The sequence below is a fragment of the Euprymna scolopes genome, chromosome 36 (assembly GCF_053919585.1).
Source record: "Euprymna scolopes isolate OS-2025 chromosome 36, ASM5391958v1, whole genome shotgun sequence".
NCBI classification, from domain to species: domain Eukaryota; kingdom Metazoa; phylum Mollusca; class Cephalopoda; order Sepiida; family Sepiolidae; genus Euprymna; species Euprymna scolopes.
The window spans coordinates 9,035,001-9,056,941 of record NC_136517.1 but is presented as its reverse complement, the minus strand read 5'-3'; the positions used below and the strand labels follow the sequence as shown (position 1 = coordinate 9,056,941).

At 36.0% G+C, this 21,941-nt stretch overlaps 1 protein-coding gene and 1 pseudogene across 2 annotated transcripts in view; one reads left to right on the top strand and one right to left on the bottom strand.

Moving 5' to 3' along the window:
• Window positions 1–21,941, bottom strand: part of LOC145260324 (myosin-VIIa-like) — a 965,294-nt gene that overhangs the window by 716,287 nt on the left and 227,066 nt on the right. For both annotated transcript variants that reach the window (XM_080118214.1, XM_080118215.1), the window contains exons 12-14: window positions 19,152–19,291; window positions 14,392–14,509; window positions 370–525 (exon numbers count right to left, since the gene is read on the bottom strand). In XM_080118214.1, coding sequence (XP_079974340.1) covers window positions 370–525; window positions 14,392–14,509; window positions 19,152–19,291 — 414 coding nt within the window. The remainder of the gene's footprint in view (window positions 1–369; window positions 526–14,391; window positions 14,510–19,151; window positions 19,292–21,941) is intronic.
• Window positions 15,395–15,511, top strand: LOC145260743 (5S ribosomal RNA; annotated as a pseudogene).

Below are 21,941 nucleotides of genomic sequence, written 5' to 3'. Positions count from 1 at the left end.
AACTGAGCTACCATGGCTCATTTTTTTTTTCAGTCATATGGGCACTTGCTGTTATTTTTATTGAAAGACAAGTTGTTTTGATTCATTTATTTATTTTTTTTTTTAGGAAGGAATCCAGAGAATAGTTACTTTTCTTCGTATCCCTTCTACCAAAATATCTGATGGAGAGGTTGCTGTTCTTTTTTTTTGTAAGATTCCGTTCTTGTGTAGGGGTATCGATGCAAGTATCCGTAGTATAGCAGCTATGTCCAAACCAAACTTCATAGCCACGCAGGCAACACCGGGTATCAATGCTAGTTAATAATAAACACAAGTCAAATTAATTCCTTTGTCTGCAGAGAAAATATAACAAAGTTAAATGGAACTTACCAAAGTCTTTCCGACCTGCCATTCAGTCATCGGAAGATTTAGTTCATTCATAATGTTCGTAATGGCTTCTCGCGAATCTTTTGGTAACAGTTTATCCTCTAATAAGCAGGAATATTTTTCAAGGAAATTTTCCAATGGAACGTGGACTGGATAACCCTAAAATGTGAGAAATTTAAATTATTTTTGACAAGTTTTTTTTAATTATAATTGAAATTAAAGACCTTAATTTTTTTTTTTGTTGAATAAGTGTTTTTATTGTCGTAAAAATCAAATGCCAAACTTCAATCACATGCAATAATTTAAAAGACATTGAAAAAAAAAAAAAAGAAGTTTTATATGCAATGGAAATAGTATAAACAGTTTTTTTTTGTTTTTTTAATAAATAGTCCATTAATATGGAAAGAGAATGGCATAAATAATAAAAGAGATTATAAACATTAATAGAAAAATAAAATCGAATAAAAATTAAAATTTAGAAATACTAATTTATATACATTGTAGCAGATGAAAATTGCAACAAACACATGCAGGAGCTAATTCTCGTGACTGGAGATCTTGAAATACACTTCTTTCCTGACATGTCAAATCAGAAGCTAGCTTTCAGTCACGTGACCGAGTTTATAAAACGTTAAACTGGCAACACACTCATTTTCTTCTCAGATTCTGGACAGACAACAACTCCATGTGGAAAGGACCTGTCGCCCTCAACTTCTCTCTTGGGACACACACAAGAATTACCCAGGGTTCAACTGTGATGGAATACAAACAAACCAACATGGCTATCTCTTCATGCAGTACACACAGGACTTTCTAGTCTTTTGTCCCCGTCCATACATGGGCGTACACTTCTACTACTAACTTCTAGAAAACAAATAATCCATGAAGTTATGGTCCATGGCTATTGGTCATAACTTCCAACACACACACATGAACTCATTTTTTTTTTTTTTTACAAGGAAGTCACCATTTATCAAGGTCCAGAGGCCACTCGGGGATAAGGGTTATTGCGTGTACGGTAATCAATGGGATAATATCATAGTAATTGAGATCTGATAAAGTGTCTACTTAAGGGGGCGATTCATCAGGAATTTATTTATGTTGGACTTGAAGACATCCAAGTTGTAGTCAGGTGGGAAACAGGTAAACAGAAGAGAGTTCCACAGGCGTGCACTTCTAAGAAAGAAGCTTTGTTCATGGAATCTACGTTTCTGCTTGACAGCTCAACTATTCCAACTTCCGGTTTGTAATGTACGTAGGTACACAGGGGACGATAACAGGGGGAACACCGGCAAACGGGCGGGGCAGAAAGAGACAGCATGTAGATACTTGCGGTGGGCTCTCGGCTGAATAAAGTCTTAAAACAAACTCGGCGTTTGCGTTCTCAGTGAGAAACACCACATGGCGACGAGGATGAGATCATTTCTCATAAAGGGGAAAGTTATTTAAACTTTTTCTTCAAAAAACATCGCGTTTAATAGAAATTAAATAGTGACATATTTCTACCTGCACACACGCATTTTAAAAACATGACGTCTTATGGTAAAATCGACGAATTCTCGCCGAGTGGAGGTGATTGGGACACATACTCAGAAAGATTGGAGTATTATTTCGAGGCTAACGGAATACAAGATCCAGGAAAGAAAAAGGCCGTCCTTCTTTCTGTTTGTGGTGGTGAAACATTTTCTCTGCTGAAGGATCTCGTTCAGCAGCACAGCTTAAGAGACAAAAGTTATGAGGAACTCTCGCTCTCGTTAAAAGAGCACTGCAACCCAACACCGTCCGTAATTGTTGAGCGATTCAACTTTTACATGTGCCGCCAACAACCAGGTCAGTCCATTTCGGATTTTATTGCTCATTTTAAAAAAAATTACAAAGTTTTGTGAGTTTGGAAATACGATAGAAGAGATGTTGAGAGATTTGCTCGTCGTTGGATTGATGGATGACCGAATCCGTCGGCGACTGCTTTCCGAGAGGAAACTAACATTTCCTTATGCCCGACAGATAGCTCTTGCCATGGAAAGTGCAGACAGAAATGTTAGTGACATGGCAGCCTGTTCAACGTCCAATTTTACAATACAGACAAAAGTCAACCAGGTTGAACGGCCTACTCCACTACGGAGACAAAAACAAAGACCATGTTTCCGATGTAACGGAAAACATTACCCCGACTCCTGTCGTTTCAAAGAGGCAACGTGTAATTTTTGTCACAAAACAGGTCACATTTCGCCAGCCTGTTTGACCCGGAAGTACAACGATAGAGCTGGAAATAATAAAACCCACAAGGTCACCAGTGAAGAACCAGTAGACGAAGATACAGGCAGCGACTGCGCCTCGGTGCATAGGCTGTTTAACCTGCCAGCAAATAGCAAAACCGAGCCCCTGATGGTGTTGGTGGGCATAAATGGCCGCAATGTCGAGATGGAGATCGACACCGAAGCTGCTGTTTCATTGATCAGCCGCAATGCATTTGAAAAACTATGGTGTGAACCTGATAAGCCGGTACTTAAGCCTATGTCACAGAAACTAGCAACCTACACGGGAGAAAGTATCACGCCGTGTGGTACGTGTCAAGTGTCGGTAGACTATGATGGCCGACAGTTTCGTCTACCATTAGTGATTGTTCCTGGTTCTGGCCCTGCACTTCTTGGTAGAAACTGGTTACGAGTAGTGCAACTCAGCTGGAAACGCATCCATCAGCTGAAAGCAGTAAATGCTACACCTGCAATTGAAGACATTACTGCAAAATACCCCGATGTTTTCAAGGATGAATTGGGTGCACGGAAGGGTTTCACAGCAAAACTTAGTGTTGACCCGAAAACAAAGCCCATATTTTGCAAGGCTCGACACGTGCCCTTTGCATTGCGTGAAAAGGTTGACAAGGAGCTGGATCGACTAGAGTCTCTGGGTATTATTGAACCAGTACAATACTCAGAATGGGCTGCCCCTATAGTAGCAGTTGTCAAAACTGACCAAACAATACGGTTGTGTGGAGATTATAAAACTACAATAAACAAATGTTCAAATCTCGACCAGTACCCTATCCCCAGGATTGATGATTTGTATGCAAAATTGGTGCAGGGAAAGAAATTCACCAAGCTTGACTTGAGATCAGCGTTCCTGCAGGTTTCGTTAGAGGAAAACTCAAAGCAGTACCTTACAATCAATACACCACGGGGTCTCTACAGGTTCAACCGCCTCAGTTTTGGAGTAAAATCAGCTCCTGGTATCTATCAACGCTGTATGGACAATTTGTTGGCAAATGAATCACATGTCGTATGCTATCAGGACGACATACTAATTACAGGATCATCAGACGCAGAACACTTGAGCACCCTTGACCGAGTGTTAGGGAAACTCTCAGAATCTGGTCTCCGCGTTCGTCTGGACAAGTGCAAGTTCATGGCACCCTCCGTAACCTACTTAGGTCATTGGATTGACTCCAAAGGCCTTCACCCTACAGCAGAAAAGATTCGTGCCATCCGGGATGCACCAGCCCCATGCAATGTGACCGAACTTAAGGCTTTCTTGGGCTTATTCCAGTTCTACGCTAGGTACGTCCCCAACGTCGCAGATAAGTTGGGCCCCCTCTATTATCTGCTGCGGAAAGGTGTCTCTTGGACATGGGGCACCCCCCAATTAACAGCTTTTCAGCGAGCCAAAGATGCATTGCAGACCACAAATGTCCTGGTTCACTATGACCCGAAGAAGGAACTGGTACTGACCTGTGACGCCAGTCAATATGGTGTCGGAGCTGCTTTGTCGCACATCTTTGCCGACGGTTCAGAGAAACCTGTTGCTTTTGCTTCGAGAACAATGTCACCAGCTGAGAAAAATTATAGTCAGTTGGACAAGGAGGGACTGAGTATTATCTTTGGGGCTAAAAAGTTTCATCACTACTTATTTGGACATGCATTCCGTATCATTACGGATCATAAGCCACTTATCAGCCTCTTTAGCCCAACAAAGCCAACATTGGACACCCTGCCACCAAGAATAATATGTTGGTCACTGTTGATGAGTGCTTACGATTACACGATAGAATATAGGCCTGGTTCATACATCGTCACTGCCGACGCAATGAGTCGTCTCCCCCTGCAGGAAGCGTTAGATGTCCCAACACCAGGCTGCATTATACATCTCATGGATCACCTGGACAATTCTACCGTTGACTCGACTGATATTTGTGCTCATACACGCAAAGACCCCATTCTCTCTAAGGTTGTTCAAGCCACACAACATGGAGGGTGCAATCTCCCACATGATGCTCCGTATTTACCATTTCACGCTCGTAAAAACGAACTAAGTGTTGAAAGGGGGTGCCTGCTGCGGGGTTCACGAGTGGTAATTCCCCACCATCTCAGGCAGAGAGTGTTGGACGAGCTTCACCAATGCCACCCTGGCATAGTCAAGATGAAGGCCCTCGCCCGGACCTATGTATGGTGGCCTGGGATAGATGCTGACATCGAAAAAAAAGGTGAACAACTGTTACCCTTGTCAGTGCTCCAGAAGCCTACCTGCTAAAGCACCACTACACCCCTGGGAATGGCTAGCTGAACCTTGGCAGCGGGTTCTCGTTGATTATGCCAATTACAATGGTCAATACCTGTTTGTCATTACGCATGCACACTCAAAATGGGTTGATGTCTATACCACAAGTGCAGCTACTTCAGCCACTACAATTGAAAGGTTGAGGCGCTGTTTTGCTACTCATGGTCTCCCACACATTGCGGGCAGTGATAATGGCCCATGATTCACTAGTTCAGAATTTGCAGAGTTCATGAAACGGAATGGTATCAGACACAAATTTGTCAGTCCACATCATCAGGCATCAAATGGTCTAGCCGAACGCTCAGTTGGGCTGGTTAAAAACAGTATTAAAAAAATGTCGGGAGGAACTCTGGAAACAAAGATATCCCGTTTTCTGCTGACATACCAGACAACACCTCACACAGCAACGGGATCTACTCCGGCAGAGTTGTTGATGAAGCGAAGATTGCGCACCAATCTGGATCGTATGAAGCCCGCCACCTTAAGTGTTGTATATAACAACCAAGAATGTCAAAAGTTTCACCATGACAAATCTGCCCAGATGTGTTCATTTGATGAAGACCAAGCAGTATTTGCACAGAACTTTGGTTCCAGATCCATGTGGTTGGCTGGTCACATTCTGGAAAGAGTATCTCCATTATCCTTTCTAATCAGATTGCAGGATAGCCGGTTGGTTCGTCGTCATCAGGATCACATCAGGTCTCGCCGTTGTATCAATGAGCCAGCACCTCAATCCCCAAGTGAAAACAATCCAGAACGCATTTTCACGGAACTAAACATGCCTCCAGATATGGCAACAGAAAATAACACATCCACAGACTCCATTGACACATGAGAATTTGCCCGATTATGAGCAGCCAGATAGAGAAGTGAGTGAGCATACCCCACTAGCCCTGCCACGACGATCGGGCCATACAATAAGACCACCGAATCGTTTTAGTCCGGATTGACTAAAGATTGAACAATTACCTTTTAATTTTCCTTAATTTAAAAAAAAAGGGGGGGCGGGATTTCAATGGTCACATACTGAGGCAGAATAATCCTCGACCACAAAAAGGTCACAAGGACAGTCTACCCTGACCTTTTTCCATGATAAATGGACCTTTCTTTTTTGGGGGGAGATGTAATGTACGTAGGTACACAGGGGACGATAACAGGGGGAACACCGGCAAACGGACGGGGCAGAAAGAGACAGCATGTAGATACTTGCAAAGGGCTCTCGGCTGAATAAAGTCTTAAAACAAACTCGGCGTTTGCGTTCTCAGTGCGAAACACCAACTTTCGGTTCACAATATTTTCTTTTGTTTTTTTAACATTTTTTGGTTGCTTTCTTTTTGAGAAAGAGACAACTCTTTCCACGACTAATCCGTTTCCTTATTCTTACTAACAAAGATAACCAATAAAGCCGTTTTTAAATGTTAGAATAAGATTTAATATTTTTTTATTACTATATTTTGACGACTCCCGTCGTGATGGCAAACATCTTATTTTTACAACATTTCCATGACAATCTAATAAAAAATTGTTTTTTTTTTTCTTTTTCATATAAAAAAAATGTCTTTGAAATTTGTTGCTCTCTTTTGTAATTGGTCAGTTCAAAAATCTGCTGTGTCAATTTTTCCTACCAATGTGTTTCACTGCAATCCCCCCCCACCCATCCCGAGAAAGTCTAAATCACCCAATGTAATAACAACTCAGAACATTAGGTACAGATCAGAAATACTTTCATTTTTTTTCCACTGAAATAGAAGAAAGGGAAGGAGCTTTTTCTCTCATACTCAGAAGTTCTACTGCTAACATCATGACGAATTTTATAACATACATTTTTTATTTTCACCATTGATTGTAAAAGTAGAGAAATAGAGAGAGGGAAGTAATGGGAGAGAAGGTGGGGAGTATAAAGATAACAAGCTGTCTGTTCTGGTTTTGACTCACATTCAACTGTAAAAAAGAGAGAAAGATATATTGAATGAAAGAAAAAGAGGAAGGGAGAAACAAAGAGAGAGAGAAAAGGACAAAGAGGGAGAGAGAGAGAGAAAAGGACAAAGAGGGAGAGAGAGAGAAAAGGACAAAGAGGGAGAGAGAGAGAAAAGGACAAAGAGGGAGAAAGAGAGAAGGACAAAGAGGGAGAGAAAGAGAGAGAAAAGGACAAAGAGGGAGAGAAAGAGAGAGAGAAGGACAAAGAGGGAGAGAAAGAGAGAGAGAAGGACAAAGAGGGAGAGAGAGAGAGAGAAGGACAAAGAGGGAGAAAAAGAAAAGGACAGAGAGGGAGGGAGAGAAAGAAAGAGGGAGGCAGAGAGAGAGAAAAAGGGGAGAAGAGAGAGAGAGGGAGGAGAAAGAGGGGGAAGAGAGAGAAAAAGGGAGAGAAAGAAAACGAGAGACAGAGAACGAAAGAGAAAAGGGAAAGAGAGAAAGAAAATGTGAGAAAAAGAAAAAAATGAGAAAAATCATTATTATGTTCGACTTAACGTCTGTTCATAAGAAGTGACAGTCAAATTCAACTTTGTCTGATTATCATCCTTCAAACTACCTGCAATTTCACTTGTGCGACTCACTGAAATATTCTCACTTATAAAAGAGACAGAAAAAGAATATCAGATTAGCAGATTGTGCCATGGCCGAATAAAAATTAAAGTCGCATTAATGAATAATCAAAATAGAAAGCAATCATCGATGCAATGGATTTGCTTCCATTTTAAGTTGAGATATTGTAACAAATCTGAGGAGACAGCAATAAATCAAATTAAACAAAATTTAATGTAAAAAAAAATAATAAAAATAAATTGATAAAAATACACGGCAAATACACAAAATGAAGCCAGTGGCTTTGAGACTCATGATTATGGTTAAAAGAATTAGTAGTTCAATCTTGGTTGCAAATTACTGATTGCGTCATCTTTAAAAAAAAATATGATATAAAAAATTTTTTTTAAATATAAAAGAAAGAAAAGTTCTGAAAGGAACTTCAATTGTTCTGACAGAAGAAAAAAGAAAAAAGCAGAAGAAAATTAACAAAAAAAAACTTTTTTTTAAAAACTGATATCGGAAATAAGCAATAAATAAATAAACTGAACACGCATAACTGTTAAATTGGAAAAAAATAGATTGGTTGGTTTGTTCATTTTATTTTATGTGGAAATAATAATTATTGAAAATGATTGAGAAACTGCCATTAATTTGACTTGTCCTAGCCTATGTTGTTATAGCAGGGGGCAATAATGGGGACAAGCTCTCTCTCTCTCTCTCTCTCTCTCTCTCTCTCTCTCTCTCTCTCTCTCTCTCTCTCTCTCTTGGACAGGGTACAAAAAAGGAGTTTCTAATCCAATAGGTTCCACACTATAAACCAAGCTCCAACCCCTGTCCCATCGCTTCAACATTGCATCCTATTGCTACTTTTACAAATACAAGTTTGCTGCAAAGAAGATGAATCTCACTCTATCAAGCTAGTATCCCATATTGCTATAAAGCCCTTGGTTCGCCCATACATAGAGTATTATTGCTGCATTTATGCTGGTGCATCAACCACTAGTCCCTTGCTTTTCAACACAGTGCATAAAAAGTGTCTAACCTAATATATCCCGCATTGTCTATCAAACTCTGAACCTTGTCCCATCGCCACAAGGTTTTATAGGTATTTCCATGAACGAACTTTCTGTGCTTGTGACGAACTTTCTGCGCTTGTACCTCTCTAACGCAAATACTCAACCAACCCATCTAGCAGCAAAATCGCACCCCTTCACTGTAGAGATCGACAAGTGTTGGAAAACTTTCTACTCTGATAACTTTTTTTCTTGCACAACTTGCCTTTGAAACTCCCTCTCTGCTTACCGTTTCTTTGACTGCACCAAGATGCAGAAATTTAAATGTTAACAAGCATCTCGCTACACAACTCTCCACAGAATACCCCTTATAAGTCTGGCCCTTATCATAGTAGCCCCCTCGCATCTCACAGGGAGAGTGGAAAAGGACGTGTTCGAAACACGAGAGAGAAAGCGGAAAGGACACGTTCGAGATATGAGAGAGAGGGAGCAGAAAAGGAAGTGTTCGAGAGAGAGAGAGAGAGAGAGAGAGAGAGAGAGCGAGAGCGGTAAAGGCCGTGTTCGAGGTACAAATGTTCGAAGAAGTGGGATTCAAGACATGTTCGAGTCGCATGGGTGGACTCAGTGCAGAGATGAAAAGTCGTAAGCAGACGGAAAAGGAGAAATGAACTGTTTAAATATTTAGAAAAAAATGCATTGTTGGAAATATTAGATATAAAGGTTTCTGCTAAAAAAAAAAGAAAGCAAATTGAGTTTTTTCCCTTCTGTTTCTTGTGACGGAGTCTATAATGTATTGGTCTGTTAAAAGGCAACGACACCATTAAAAAAAGGTGTACAAGGTTACATTAAAAGTACAGTATAATATAAATTTTTATTAGTTCACAGTTAAGAAGATGCATACAATATGAATATGTCCATACATCTTCCAGTCTATAATAAAGACCAATATGTATTTTATATATACGAACGTCATTCCAAAAGTAAAGTTCAACTTAAAAACGTTGAAGAGCTACAAAGACGGGAGTGGTACGATTACAACGAGTGACATCTTTGCTCCAGAATTTATTTCTCTACATAGTCACTGACTATGTAGAGATTGCACTTTTCCCAGGGATTTCAATGACGCATCTCTGCTTCTGATGCATGTTGATGATAAGGATTGCTTTTTTGAGTCTCACACCATCAATATTTGCAACAGAGTGATGAAACTTTCAGTTCATGAATGCATAAATACAGTCATCATAACAATGCGATTTGCAATCCTCTCTGATTCATTTGGGCAGAATAAAAAATAGGAGGCATTACTTTTGGAACGGCCCTTGTATATATACTTTAATCTCGTCACACAAAAGTGTGTGTGTGTGTGTGTGTGTGTGTGTGTGTGTGTGTGTGTGTGTGTGCGTATGTTTCAATCCATTCACACAAAAGCTAGAAGCAAAACATATAAATTTTTCTAGCTTCTGGATAAAACCATTTCAAGTGATGAGAGGAAGCAAGAAAGCAAATAAGTCAGACAACCACCTCAGATTTACCCTGTCACCTGAAATGAATTTGGAAAGAAATCCTCCACTCCAATGGTTATTGTTTTTTTTTTTTTTTCTTCTTTAGATCATCAGAAATAATTTATATATCTCGTTCATAGCAAACACTTATCTTCTACCTAAAACAAAAATTAATTTTCTGTTCTTTCTCTATGTGCCCAGCATCAGGAGGAATTTCGATGGATGAAGCCTCTCGTTTGTGGAACACATTACTGCTAAACTGCTTCCCTGCGTACTACAACATATTCGCCTTCAAATCCAATATTAACAAGTACTTATTGTGAACCCTCCAATAAGTAATCAAACTTGATTCATTTGCATTAATCTATTTCAGCTGACAATCGTTCCATTTCATTGACCGTTATCCTTGATTCCCTCTTAGCCTTGATAGGAATCAACATTTGAGAGGTTATCTCATTTGCATATTACATTTAAAAAAATCTGTTTTGATAATTAACTCTAAATTTTTAATGGAAGTAGTAATAGAATTGTTTTAAGTATTCGATTAAGAAATATTATAAAAAGTTAATTTATTTATTTCTAATTATTATTATAACCGACACCAACTGCTGGTCCGCCTTCCCTCCCTCTCCACATTAAAAACAGGCCTTGTGCCTAATTGGCTCAATGGGGAAGCAAATAAATAACTAAATAAATAGAAAAAAGGGTTTTTAATACGAATATCAATACACAGAAAAACAAATTTATGGGAGTATGTATATATATGTGTGTGTGTGTGAGAGAGAGAGAGAGAGAGAGAGAGAGAGAGAGAGAGAGAGAGAGAAAGGGATGAAAAATTAAATTACTGGCACAATGCTATGCTTTTAAATAATTATTCAGTGCAAGTTCTAAATTCAATCTAATTAAAAAAAAAAAAAAAAAAATTCAGAAAAATATTTATAATGCATATACCTGTCGAGGAACGAAAATGTCACATTCTTAAAATCATAAATTGATGAAGTGTTTTTTGTTTTTGTTTTTTTTGTTGTTTTTTTTAATTAAGAAAATCAAATTTTATGACAAAGCCAGAACAATGCCTTGATCCACCATATTTAATAAAGGAAGATAACTCAATTCGAACTACCAAGATTTTACAAATATATTTTGTAATAGCTACAATATGCTATTAATCGCTGTAATTTGTAAAAATAAAAAACAAGTACTTAATCAATGTATATGATTTTTGGAATATGACATTTTCATTCCATGACAGGTAGGTTATTCAAAGATTTTTCTGTATTTTTTATTTATTTATTTTTTTTTACTTAAGTTGAATTTTGAGTGAGTGCAAACACTGGCGAAGCATAATATTCTTTTCTATTATCTTGATGGCATATGTATACTAGTTCTATGACAATAAATATCCTTCATTTTTTTTTTTTTTTTTTTCGTAAGAAGCCGAGCCCAACATTTGTCCACAACAACCGAATCTTCAAACTGAACCTAACTTCATTGTAATAATGGTCTTCTAATGACTCCCCGTCAATCCGTGACATTTCTAATGAGTGTGTGTTTTGTTGTATATTTGCCCTGCATTATTCCTGTGCGAGGGGTTGGGTCATGTTTTCCGGGTGATTACTTGATTATCGCCAGTCTAATGGACTTGAGTGCCTTGCTAGCCGATGCATTTGGACGAGATCTTGCGAATTAATGAGAGCGCGTTTTGTATCCATTAAGTAAATACGGAAATGAACGGATTCACTTTCTAAATTGGGTGATGGCGGCGGCGGCGGCGGCGGCGGCAACGGCGTGTGATATTCATTTAAATGTGTTTGCATACTTCGTCAAATGTAGGAGCCGTAATAATTAACTCAACCGACAATTACACAATCTTCACTGTGATGGAAATCACTTCGGCAAGCGTGAAAACAAGAGTTAAACGAAAAGCAAATCCTAAAAAACGTTTATTCGTTCTTGGGGCGAAATCTGGAAGTGCCTTATACAGAAATGAGTTAGAGTTACACAAAATATGTTAAAACTCTGTGGATCTTCCTTGTTTGTCATTGTGCACACTTTATGACGTCATCCATTAAATACGAGAGTGGAACCTGGGAGAGAGACGAGGGGGTGGAGAAAGAGCTGGGAAAGAGAGAGAGAGAGAGAGAGAGAGAGAGAGAGAGAGAGAGAGAGAGAGAGAGAGAGAATGCCCTGAATGTAACAAGTGCAAATAGATTCAAAATGAATGTGAAGCAATTCTGAAGGGTTTCCGACAGATGAAAATGGGGGAAATTCAATTTATTTGGCAAAAAAATAAAACAAGCATGTTTGAATTGCCATGTAGGGAAATAAACAAAGTCTATAAATAAATACTACCTACTTGGATCAGACAGAGAGAGAGAGAGAGAGAGAGAGAGAGAGAGAGAGAGACAGACAGACAGACAGACAGAGAGAGTGTGTGTGTGTGTGTGTGTGTGTGTGTGTGTGTGTGAAATTATTTATAAGGGTTTTTTTTTTATTGCATGTTAATAATTTCATCCGATTTTTTTAACTTGTTTTAGGCAACATGACTGACCACGCTTTTCGAAAATTAAAACCTTGATGTTAAAAAAAAAAAAAAAAAAAAATCAAAAAAAATACTGCTAATAAAAATATACATCACACACATAATTACATTTTCGACCGATGGGTGACAGTTATTTGTTGCATTTTTGTTCACTTTTTCATTCACGAGTTGTTAAATCTACATTTAGGTTTCACCTGGATTAAAATCAGGTTGCATATTAAATCGACAAATTTATGAATGCAAGGGTAAAAAATGTAAATAAAAAAAAACGCTTTAAAATATTTTAAAACAAAAAAAAATTTAAGTAACTTATTGTCTTTGGTAACAGTTATTTGTTGATTATTTGGGTTTTTTTTTAATCTATTATTTTTTCTTTCTGTATATTCTATACAATCGCCAAACGTGGATAGTACCAAGAGCTTTCAGATGAAATACATAAAAAAAAAAAAAATCTTAATTTACAGGAAGTTATGTCTATAATGAAGAGAGTCAAGGAAAAGATGCAACTAAAAAAAAAAAATTAAATGACTTTCTTTTTTTTTTGTATACAAGATTCTTATGAAATCAGACCTGCCACCCACACTTTCTCAAAATTCAAATATCTCTGATTTGTATGGAAGTTAAGCCATTTGTATTGAAAGCTCAACTAAGCTTGGATTTATGAAACCCCCCCTCTCTCTGTAAACCGTCTGTAACAAATACACGTCTAGCTGCGACAACTATCAACAATTTTCCTCAACTTCTGTCTGTGCTTAAAACTAAACGAAAATTCCATGAGTAGAATTCCTTCCTAAAACTGTCTGTGGAACACAATACCGTAGGGCTGCTTCCCAGCTGATTATAACATGGTCGTGTTCAAATCTAATGTAAATAAATTCCTGTTGAGCCGTCCTTTTAAATGATTTAGCACCACCAAAGTTCCACCATTACTGATCATTTTGCATCACCATCAACCTAACACTTATTAACCTTTATCCTAGAGTGTCCCCTGGACCTTGATAAGTGGTGACCCCCAAGTAAATTAAATAAAAGACCAACAAAAAGACCAAAAAAAATACAAAAAAATGACCAAAAAAAAGATAAGCTCATGTTTTAAAAAATGCAAATCATTTTACAAATCTTTTTAAAAGTTGGTATCAAAATGAAGAACCCATTTTCACTTTTCGTGATTATTATGAAAATTAAGTATAAAAATTATTTATTTACAAAATGAATTTGATATAAAAATAGATTTAATAAATGAAAAATGAATAATAAAAAATAAATTTATTAAAAAATTGTCTTAAATAGAAATCTCTGAAAATATATATAATGGTTTAGAGACCAGTTGAAATGCATATTTAAAACTAAATAAATAAACATATTTATTTAATTAAATTTTCGACCCATATAAGTGTCTTCATCAAGAAAATAAATACAATATATATATTTTTTTTTATGTGGCATATTATTTAGGCATAGTCTTCAGGAGATTTTTTTTTAAATGTCAGATTAGCTTTGGTGTGCATGTGTCTTTTCTTTGTTTTCAAGTTGCAAGTAAAAATGAAAAAGTATTTGCTGATTTTTTTTATTAACTAAATTAAAATTTTGGCTTCTAATTTTTTTTAAAAGATCAAGAGAGAATTAATGTTTTTGCACACAGGATATTCAGTATTTTACAGATGGCCCAGTGGAGATATTTACACACTCTATCGTGTTAGGTCGTATAATACTGTCAAAGAAGATGTTGTGCTAAATCCATTTATTTCAGAGGTCAGTAAAACTGAGGGTGCTGAATTTATATTACATCCAAAGAAATGAAAGCAAACAAAATAAAACAGAAAGAAAAAGTGCTCAAGTTATAATTACAGAGGGGAAAAATGATTTAAGAAAAAAAATAAAGTTTTAATACCTCTTTTTTTATCTTGATAAGATCTAACATTCCGGAATATCTCAATTGAGATAGGACATCAGAAACTTCATAATTATTAGGCACTTTTTTGGAATTAGGCTTTAAGCATCTCACATACCTGAATAAGAAGAAAATTATTAGATACAAAAAATAAATAAAAATAAGACAACAGAATAGTCACAGAAGCAAAAAAAAATATTTTTTAATCTGCTTTCAAAATAATCAGATTATCAACAAAACAAAATGTAGACATGAGATTTTTTTGCTTTAATTTTAAATATTAATTTTTTTTTTAATTCCCTATTCCGTTTAACAGATTAAATGAGAACACCCAAATAGAAAATTTTACGTTTAATGGTGCCATTATATAATTTTAAAAGTCTTAAATATACATTTTTTTAAGACACAAAAATGTATATAATCTCCTGCAGCCATAATATGTTCACAATGACAGTTCAAACTTTTCTTTTTGGTTGTTTTGTTCTATGGAACATCAACAATTTTTTAATTATTTGATGTCAAATCCAGTAATTTGGGAAAAATGTTTTTATGCTTCAAGTTCTTTATATCTTCAAATATTTATTCATGGTGTTTGGTTTGGTGGTTTTGTTTTATTGTATATCAATCCTTTTCAGGTTATTTAATGCCGAATCCAGTAATTTGGAAAACCACTCTATGTTCCAACCTTTTTTTTTCCTGTTAATAGATTTACTTTCTACTAAATCTGCATGCGTGTTCCTCCTCCTCCTCCTCCAATACCTTCTTGTGTATCCTCCTTGTTTTGCATTGCTCACTATGATTACATTCATGCTTGTCTCCCACTCTTGTATACTGCCTTTAACCACAAATGCATATTTTGAGCTCTTCATCCTACCACCGACATTTGTATGTACAAATGCTTTTTATATTTTTCTTAGGCATATATCTTGAAAAGGCCTGAATTAGTTTTTTCTCAATTGAAATACTGATCCTGTCACACGTCTCCATGTTGATTTGTTTATATTTATACGGCATAATCACGTTGACACACCGGTTCTCGTCAGATCACCGAAGTTAAGCAACGTTGAGCCTGGCTAGTACCAGATGGGTGACCATTTGGGAATTCTAGGCGCTGTATGTGCTCTCCGCTTATTTTTTTTTTATTTTTTTTTTTTTTTACAAAGGCATCACCACATTATCAAGGCCCAGAGGCCACTCAAGGATAAGGGTTAAAGAGTGTACAGTAGAAGTTGGTCAATATAGTAATCATTAGTAATGAAAATTTGGTAAATTTAACAACTTATATGGAACGGCTCATCAAGAACTTATTTACCTTAGACTTGAACACAACCATATTGTAGTCAGCCGGAAAGCAGGAAAACGGAAGACAATTCCACAGGCGTGCAGTTCTAAGAAAGAAGCTTTGTTCATGGAATCTATGTTTAGGTTTAGGCACAGATAAAGAGTGATTATTTCGGCATTTGTTTCCAGTCGTCTTGTACCTCAACTTGCCACTGGTATGCAACAATGTTGACTCAGGAGAGGCGTGGTTGGAGATTGCGCAACTCTTGCCATACAAATTTCACGCGCAGGCACCATTACAGTGGGTATCCATAGTCTGTCAAGACTGAAGGAAGCCTTTTTATATATATATATATATATATATATATATATATATATATATATATATATATACACACACACTAGCTAGAAATCCGGCGTTGCCAGGCTGTCCAATACACTTATGCATGATATTTTAATTTATGCAGATTGCGTATGTATTATTATAGAATTAATCCTCTATTGATTTTTGCCCAGTCAACTAATTCATAAAAAAAAGCTTTTAAATAATAATGATAATGTCATTCATGGAATGCCGTCTGTGTTTGTTTACGAAATCACATCAGCTGATATTTGGCCTTGACGATCTTAAAAATAGTCTTTTCTTCTCTTATAGATAAAAAAGAAGAATTTTTACAGAGGAATATTTCCCTTGGTTGGTGTAACATAAAATATTCCCTTGTAAACTTTCTTTTTTTTTCTATAAGAGAAGAAAAGATTATTTTTAAGATTGGATGTTTTTTATATACTTATCGGTTCAATTTCTATTCAAAATATATCTAAGAACACTGCCAAACATATAAATTAGCTTCGTTTCGGAACCTATGAGGAAGGAACACACACTAGACGTGACTTTTATATAAAAATAATATATATATATATATATATATATATATATATATACATATCCTTCATTCTATAATAAAAATCAATGTATATTATAATAAAATCATATTCCTATCTGTTTATTTGTTTACAATATATGTCATGCCATAGCAGATGACATATACTGTTTCGATCTGGCAATACCAGGTAGACACAGCTAGTATATATATATATATGTGTGTGTGTATGTAATATATATATATAACTACTTCATTTACTAACATAAAATTAATATACGAAAGTATAGATTTATGCGTAAACTCTAAGTATTTACTTCAAAAGTGCTCAATACGTAGGTAGATCTAGTTAGTAATTTAATCGCCATATATACTTACTATATATATATAGATATATATATATATATATATATATATATATACACACACATACACACACTAGCAGGGAGATCCGACGTTGCCTGGGATTGAATGATGATCAACAGATGTTTCATACTCCCATATTTTTATTTTCATCAAAATCAGTGAAATTGATCATTTTTCAATTAAATCGATTGATTACCTGCGCTAGTTGGAGACCATTTATTTGTATATGCTCTGTAGTTACATCATTATCAAAGTGTAGTATCTGTTCTTCAGATGCTGCGCTTCCATTTCTTGTTCTCTTTCGGTGGAGGAGAAATCCTTCACGACTGAGACAATTTTTATTTTTGTACCTTTTCTCCACGTTAAAAAACGACCTTGGTGTCTAACTCTGTCCCGTGGGGAGGCATAGTAAATAGGTACATCATTCATTAACGGATTGGTATAAATAAACCGTGAAATATAATTGAATAAGCATATTTTTCCCATAAACACACACACATTATATATATATATATATATATATATATATATATATATATATATATATATATATATGCACACACTATTTCAGGGGAGACAGCTATAAACAGAGGCTGAAGAGAGTCTGATATAGGCGATCTGATATTTATCTGCTTTGTTTGGATTTGAAACCGAAAATACCAATATTTTTTCAGATGTAGTTTCATCTTATCATACGAAAATGAGTAAGACATGTGTTTTTTTTATTTTTAATTCTCTGACAAAACTGTTTCCTAGTTATGAGAGAAGAACAGAAAGAAAATAGCAAGTCAGACAACCACCTCAAAATTACCTGCTTGCCTGAAATAAATTTGCAAAGAAATCCTCCATTTTATAATGAAAAGCTTTTCTTGGGATGATTAGAAATGATTATTTATTCATGAAAAATTAAATTATTGATATACTTCTATGATTTTATACCAGTTTTGATATTTTATCTTTAATAAATTAAGATAAATAGCAAATGTTGTCATTTTTTTATGAAAGGTGCATGCTAATATACTTGATATAGATATATATTTATATATCAATATTATTACAAGGTGGAACGATAAAATTGTCGCTATAGAAAAGACACCATGATTCCATTTCCATTTGATGAAAACCGGTTTTCTTTATTTTGTTGCAGACCATCTACTATTAGGTCAATTGTGTACAAATCCCAAGAGTGATAGGAGCCTTCTATTATGTCTGAAAGTGACACAATGTTCAACAAACAGGAGATGCACTGCTGTATAATTCATGCTTTTTACTGATCCAAGTTATGACAACAGGACCATTGCCAGCACCATCAAAATACATTGTTAGATTTCCACAAATAATACGGATATGTCCAGGGTGATGAAAACAAAGTTTCCGTCCAGAGTTATGGCCTTTGGTGTAGTTTCAAGTGAGAGCCACATCATAACACCTCACAGACGCCACAATTTTATTATACCATCCCTATTTAAGTTAAAACATGCTTAGCAAAGTATTCTTATGTACATCTATATAAAAAACACTTGTAAATGTTTTTTTTAATTTTTTAATTTTTTATTTCCATACTTTGTGGACCAGGCACGAACACAGACCACACAATTTTAATGAACCACCATTCTGCCAGATCAAACATACCCGTTCCTGTGTCTCGATACATCTTCTATCATTATATGTAATCAGTTTTTTAAGATAGTCAACCATATAGGAGCCTATTCGTGACCAGACACACACACAAACAGAGTTTTATATTATATATATATATATATATATATATATATATATATATATATATATATATATATACCAAGTTAAAGGTATTCAGGAGATAAAACCCATGAATTAAAACAAGGTTATTAAGAGTGCTCAATAACAAAGAGCAAAATATAATATTTTTTATTTATATAGACAAATATTACATATCTGCTACACTGAACTTGTTACTGTTCGGAGCAATTAGTTTATTAAAAGTCCAAAAGTTCCTTGTCATGCAACGGAACTAAAGTTTATCTGCTATTCAAAGCATCTGGTTCTTAAATCTTAAGATTTAACTATGTAATATTTGTCTATATAAATGAAAATATTATATATATATATATATATATATATTAGTGACCATATATATATGCATATATTGATGTACATTTTGTTATATATGTACATATATTTGATGCACATTTGGATATATATTTTTTTTACTTATATTTCATGATTTACAATTCCATTACCATTACTTACCAAGGATTGGTCAATTCTAGAACATCAACAAGAGCCGACAGTTGATGCTTGAAAGTATCTGCCACAGTAGGTTTGCTCCTGGCTGTACGAGATATTGTCTGTCGACCACCAAGATCTTCCAAACGCACTCCTAGCAAATTCTAAAACAGAAAATATAAAGAAACTAATCAAGACTTGGACAAATTCTGTAAATTGTAAAACAGACTGAAGAACATCCTCTTCAAAATGTGTGTGTGTGTGTGTGTGTGTGTGTATATATATATATATATATATATATATATATAGTTTTTTTATCTTGATAGGTTTCTCTTATTAAATATATATATATATATATATATATAGTTTTTTTTATCTTGATAGGGTTGCCTTATTAAATATATATATTTCTAAATAAAAAAATATATATATATATATATTATATATAAATTTTCAATAAGACAAAACCTATCAGTATAAAAGAAATTTTTTACCTGATTAAAAGGAGCAAAAGATAGAATAAGTTAAAAGTGTAAAGTTACAGGAACTTAAATACATTATCAAGTTAATAAGGGTTACAGAAAGGCCATGACATTTCCAGGTTAAATGCTTTTTGTCAAAAGAGGAGAAAAAAAGCCGGTATTATACAAATATGAGGGTAAAAAGACAAGACTGACTAAAAATATTCAGATTAGAAATGAAAAAAATTATACCCCATCATTTTTTTCATTTCTAATCTGAATGTTTTTTTTAGTCAGTCTTGTCTTTTTACCCTCACATTTGTATAATGCCGGCCTTTTTCTCCTCTTTTTACAAAAGGCATGTTGCTTCGAAATATAGTCTAAAGCGGTTTCTCCCTTATTCCCCTTTCTATAATTCTTATTGACTTGATAATGGAATAAAGCTCCTTTTTTTTTTTTTTTTTTTTTTACAAGGTGGTCACCACTTATCAAGGCCCGGAAGCCACTCAGAGATAAGGGTTATTGCAAGTACAGTACGTTAGTGTGGATATTTAAAGTGTCTACTTAAGGGGGCGGTTCATCAGGAATTTGTTTACGTTGGACTTGAAGACATCCAAGTTGTAGTCAGGAGGGAAGCAGGCAGACAGAACAGAGTTCCACAGGCGTGCAGTTCTAAGAAAGAAGCTTTGTTCATAGAATCTACGTTTTGATTTAGGCATAGATAAAGAGTGGGGAACGTTTTTGACAGTGGATTCAGCTAGACGGGTGTTTTTTGTAAAAGATTGGCGAGGGGGGACAAGAGATTCGAGTTCAGACGAGCACCTGCCATGGAAATAACGATAAAACAAAGATAGGCTTGCAACGTCTCTTCTGTGGGAGAGAGGTTGCAGGGAAGAGAACAGGGTATCCCCCACTAAGCCACAAAGTCTATTTTGTACTCTGTCAAGGCAGGATAGGCTATTTTTATCAGCTCCTGCTCAGATATGTAAGCAGTATTCCATCCTTGAACGTACTTGGCTTTTATATAGATAGAGAATTGCATCAGTAGTGAGATATCTTCTGGAGCGGTAGAAGGATCCCACCATCTTTCCAGCGACCTTGGCAACAGACTTGATGTACGTGTTCCATTTCAGATCAGGAGTGAAGATCAAGCCCAGAAGCTTGTCAAAACATGGGGCTTCTCCTAGACGAGAGCCATCCATTTCAATTGATGCCAGATGGGGATCAGAGCGTTGATGATGTAAAGATAGGAGCTTGGTTTTAGATGCATTAAAGGTAACCAGCCACCTCTTCCCCCACTGAACCACTCGTTCGAGATCAGAGGAGAATGAATCAGAGAGAGCTTTGTCATTTACAGCCTTTGATGTGTTGCTGTAGATGGTCGTGTCATCAGCATAGATATCAACGAATGATTTAAGTATGTGTTTAGGGAGATCATTGATGTAGATCAGGAAGAGAGTTGGGCCCAGGATGGACCCTTGAGGGACTCCAGCATTAATACTGCAGGCCTCTGATTTTTGTCCATCAACCACTACTCTTATGAGCCTATCAGAGAGAAATGATTTAATGATAGAGAGAATATTTCCAGTTATACCGTAGCTGGAGATCTTGTGAAGTAGGCCTTTATGCCATACCTTGTTGAAGGCCTTTGATATGTCAAGAGCAATTGCCCTGGAAAGGAAGCCTTTGTCAAGAGATTCACTTATCCTATGAGATATAACCGTTAGTACATCTGTGGTAGATCTTGCAGAATGGAAACCATATTGCGTGTCACTAAGAAGGTTATTTCTGCTGAGGTGGTTGACTATTTCTCTATTTAATATGGATTCCAGCAGCTTACTCAGTACACACAGGAGACTTATTGGCCTGAGAGGGAGAGGACTTATCAACTGAGTTCTTAAATACAGGGCATACTGATGAGGTTTTCCAGGGTGTTGGAAAGCACTTCTTAAGGCAACGTTTAAACAGTTTCGTAAGTATGGGAGCAAGTTCTGGTTGAAGCTTTTTTAACACTATAATTGGGATGCCATCAGGGCCAGTAGCTTTACTGGAATCAAGATTCTTGATTAGCTTGGCGACCTCATGCACGGATATTTGTATGTTACCTAGCATGTTCTATGTTATAGGAGGAAATATGGGGAGTTGATGGCCTTCGTCGCATAGGTTAGAATTAGCTGCAAAGTTCTTTGCAAATAGTTTGGCCTTGTCTGAAGCTGAGGAGATGACCTCTAGTCCGTTGATAATGGTTGGGATAGAACACACACTTCTGTTCAGGATCCTATTTGTTATTTGCCAAAACTGGTGGGAACCAAGCCGCTGATCAGCTACTTTGGATTTAACAGACTGGGCATAT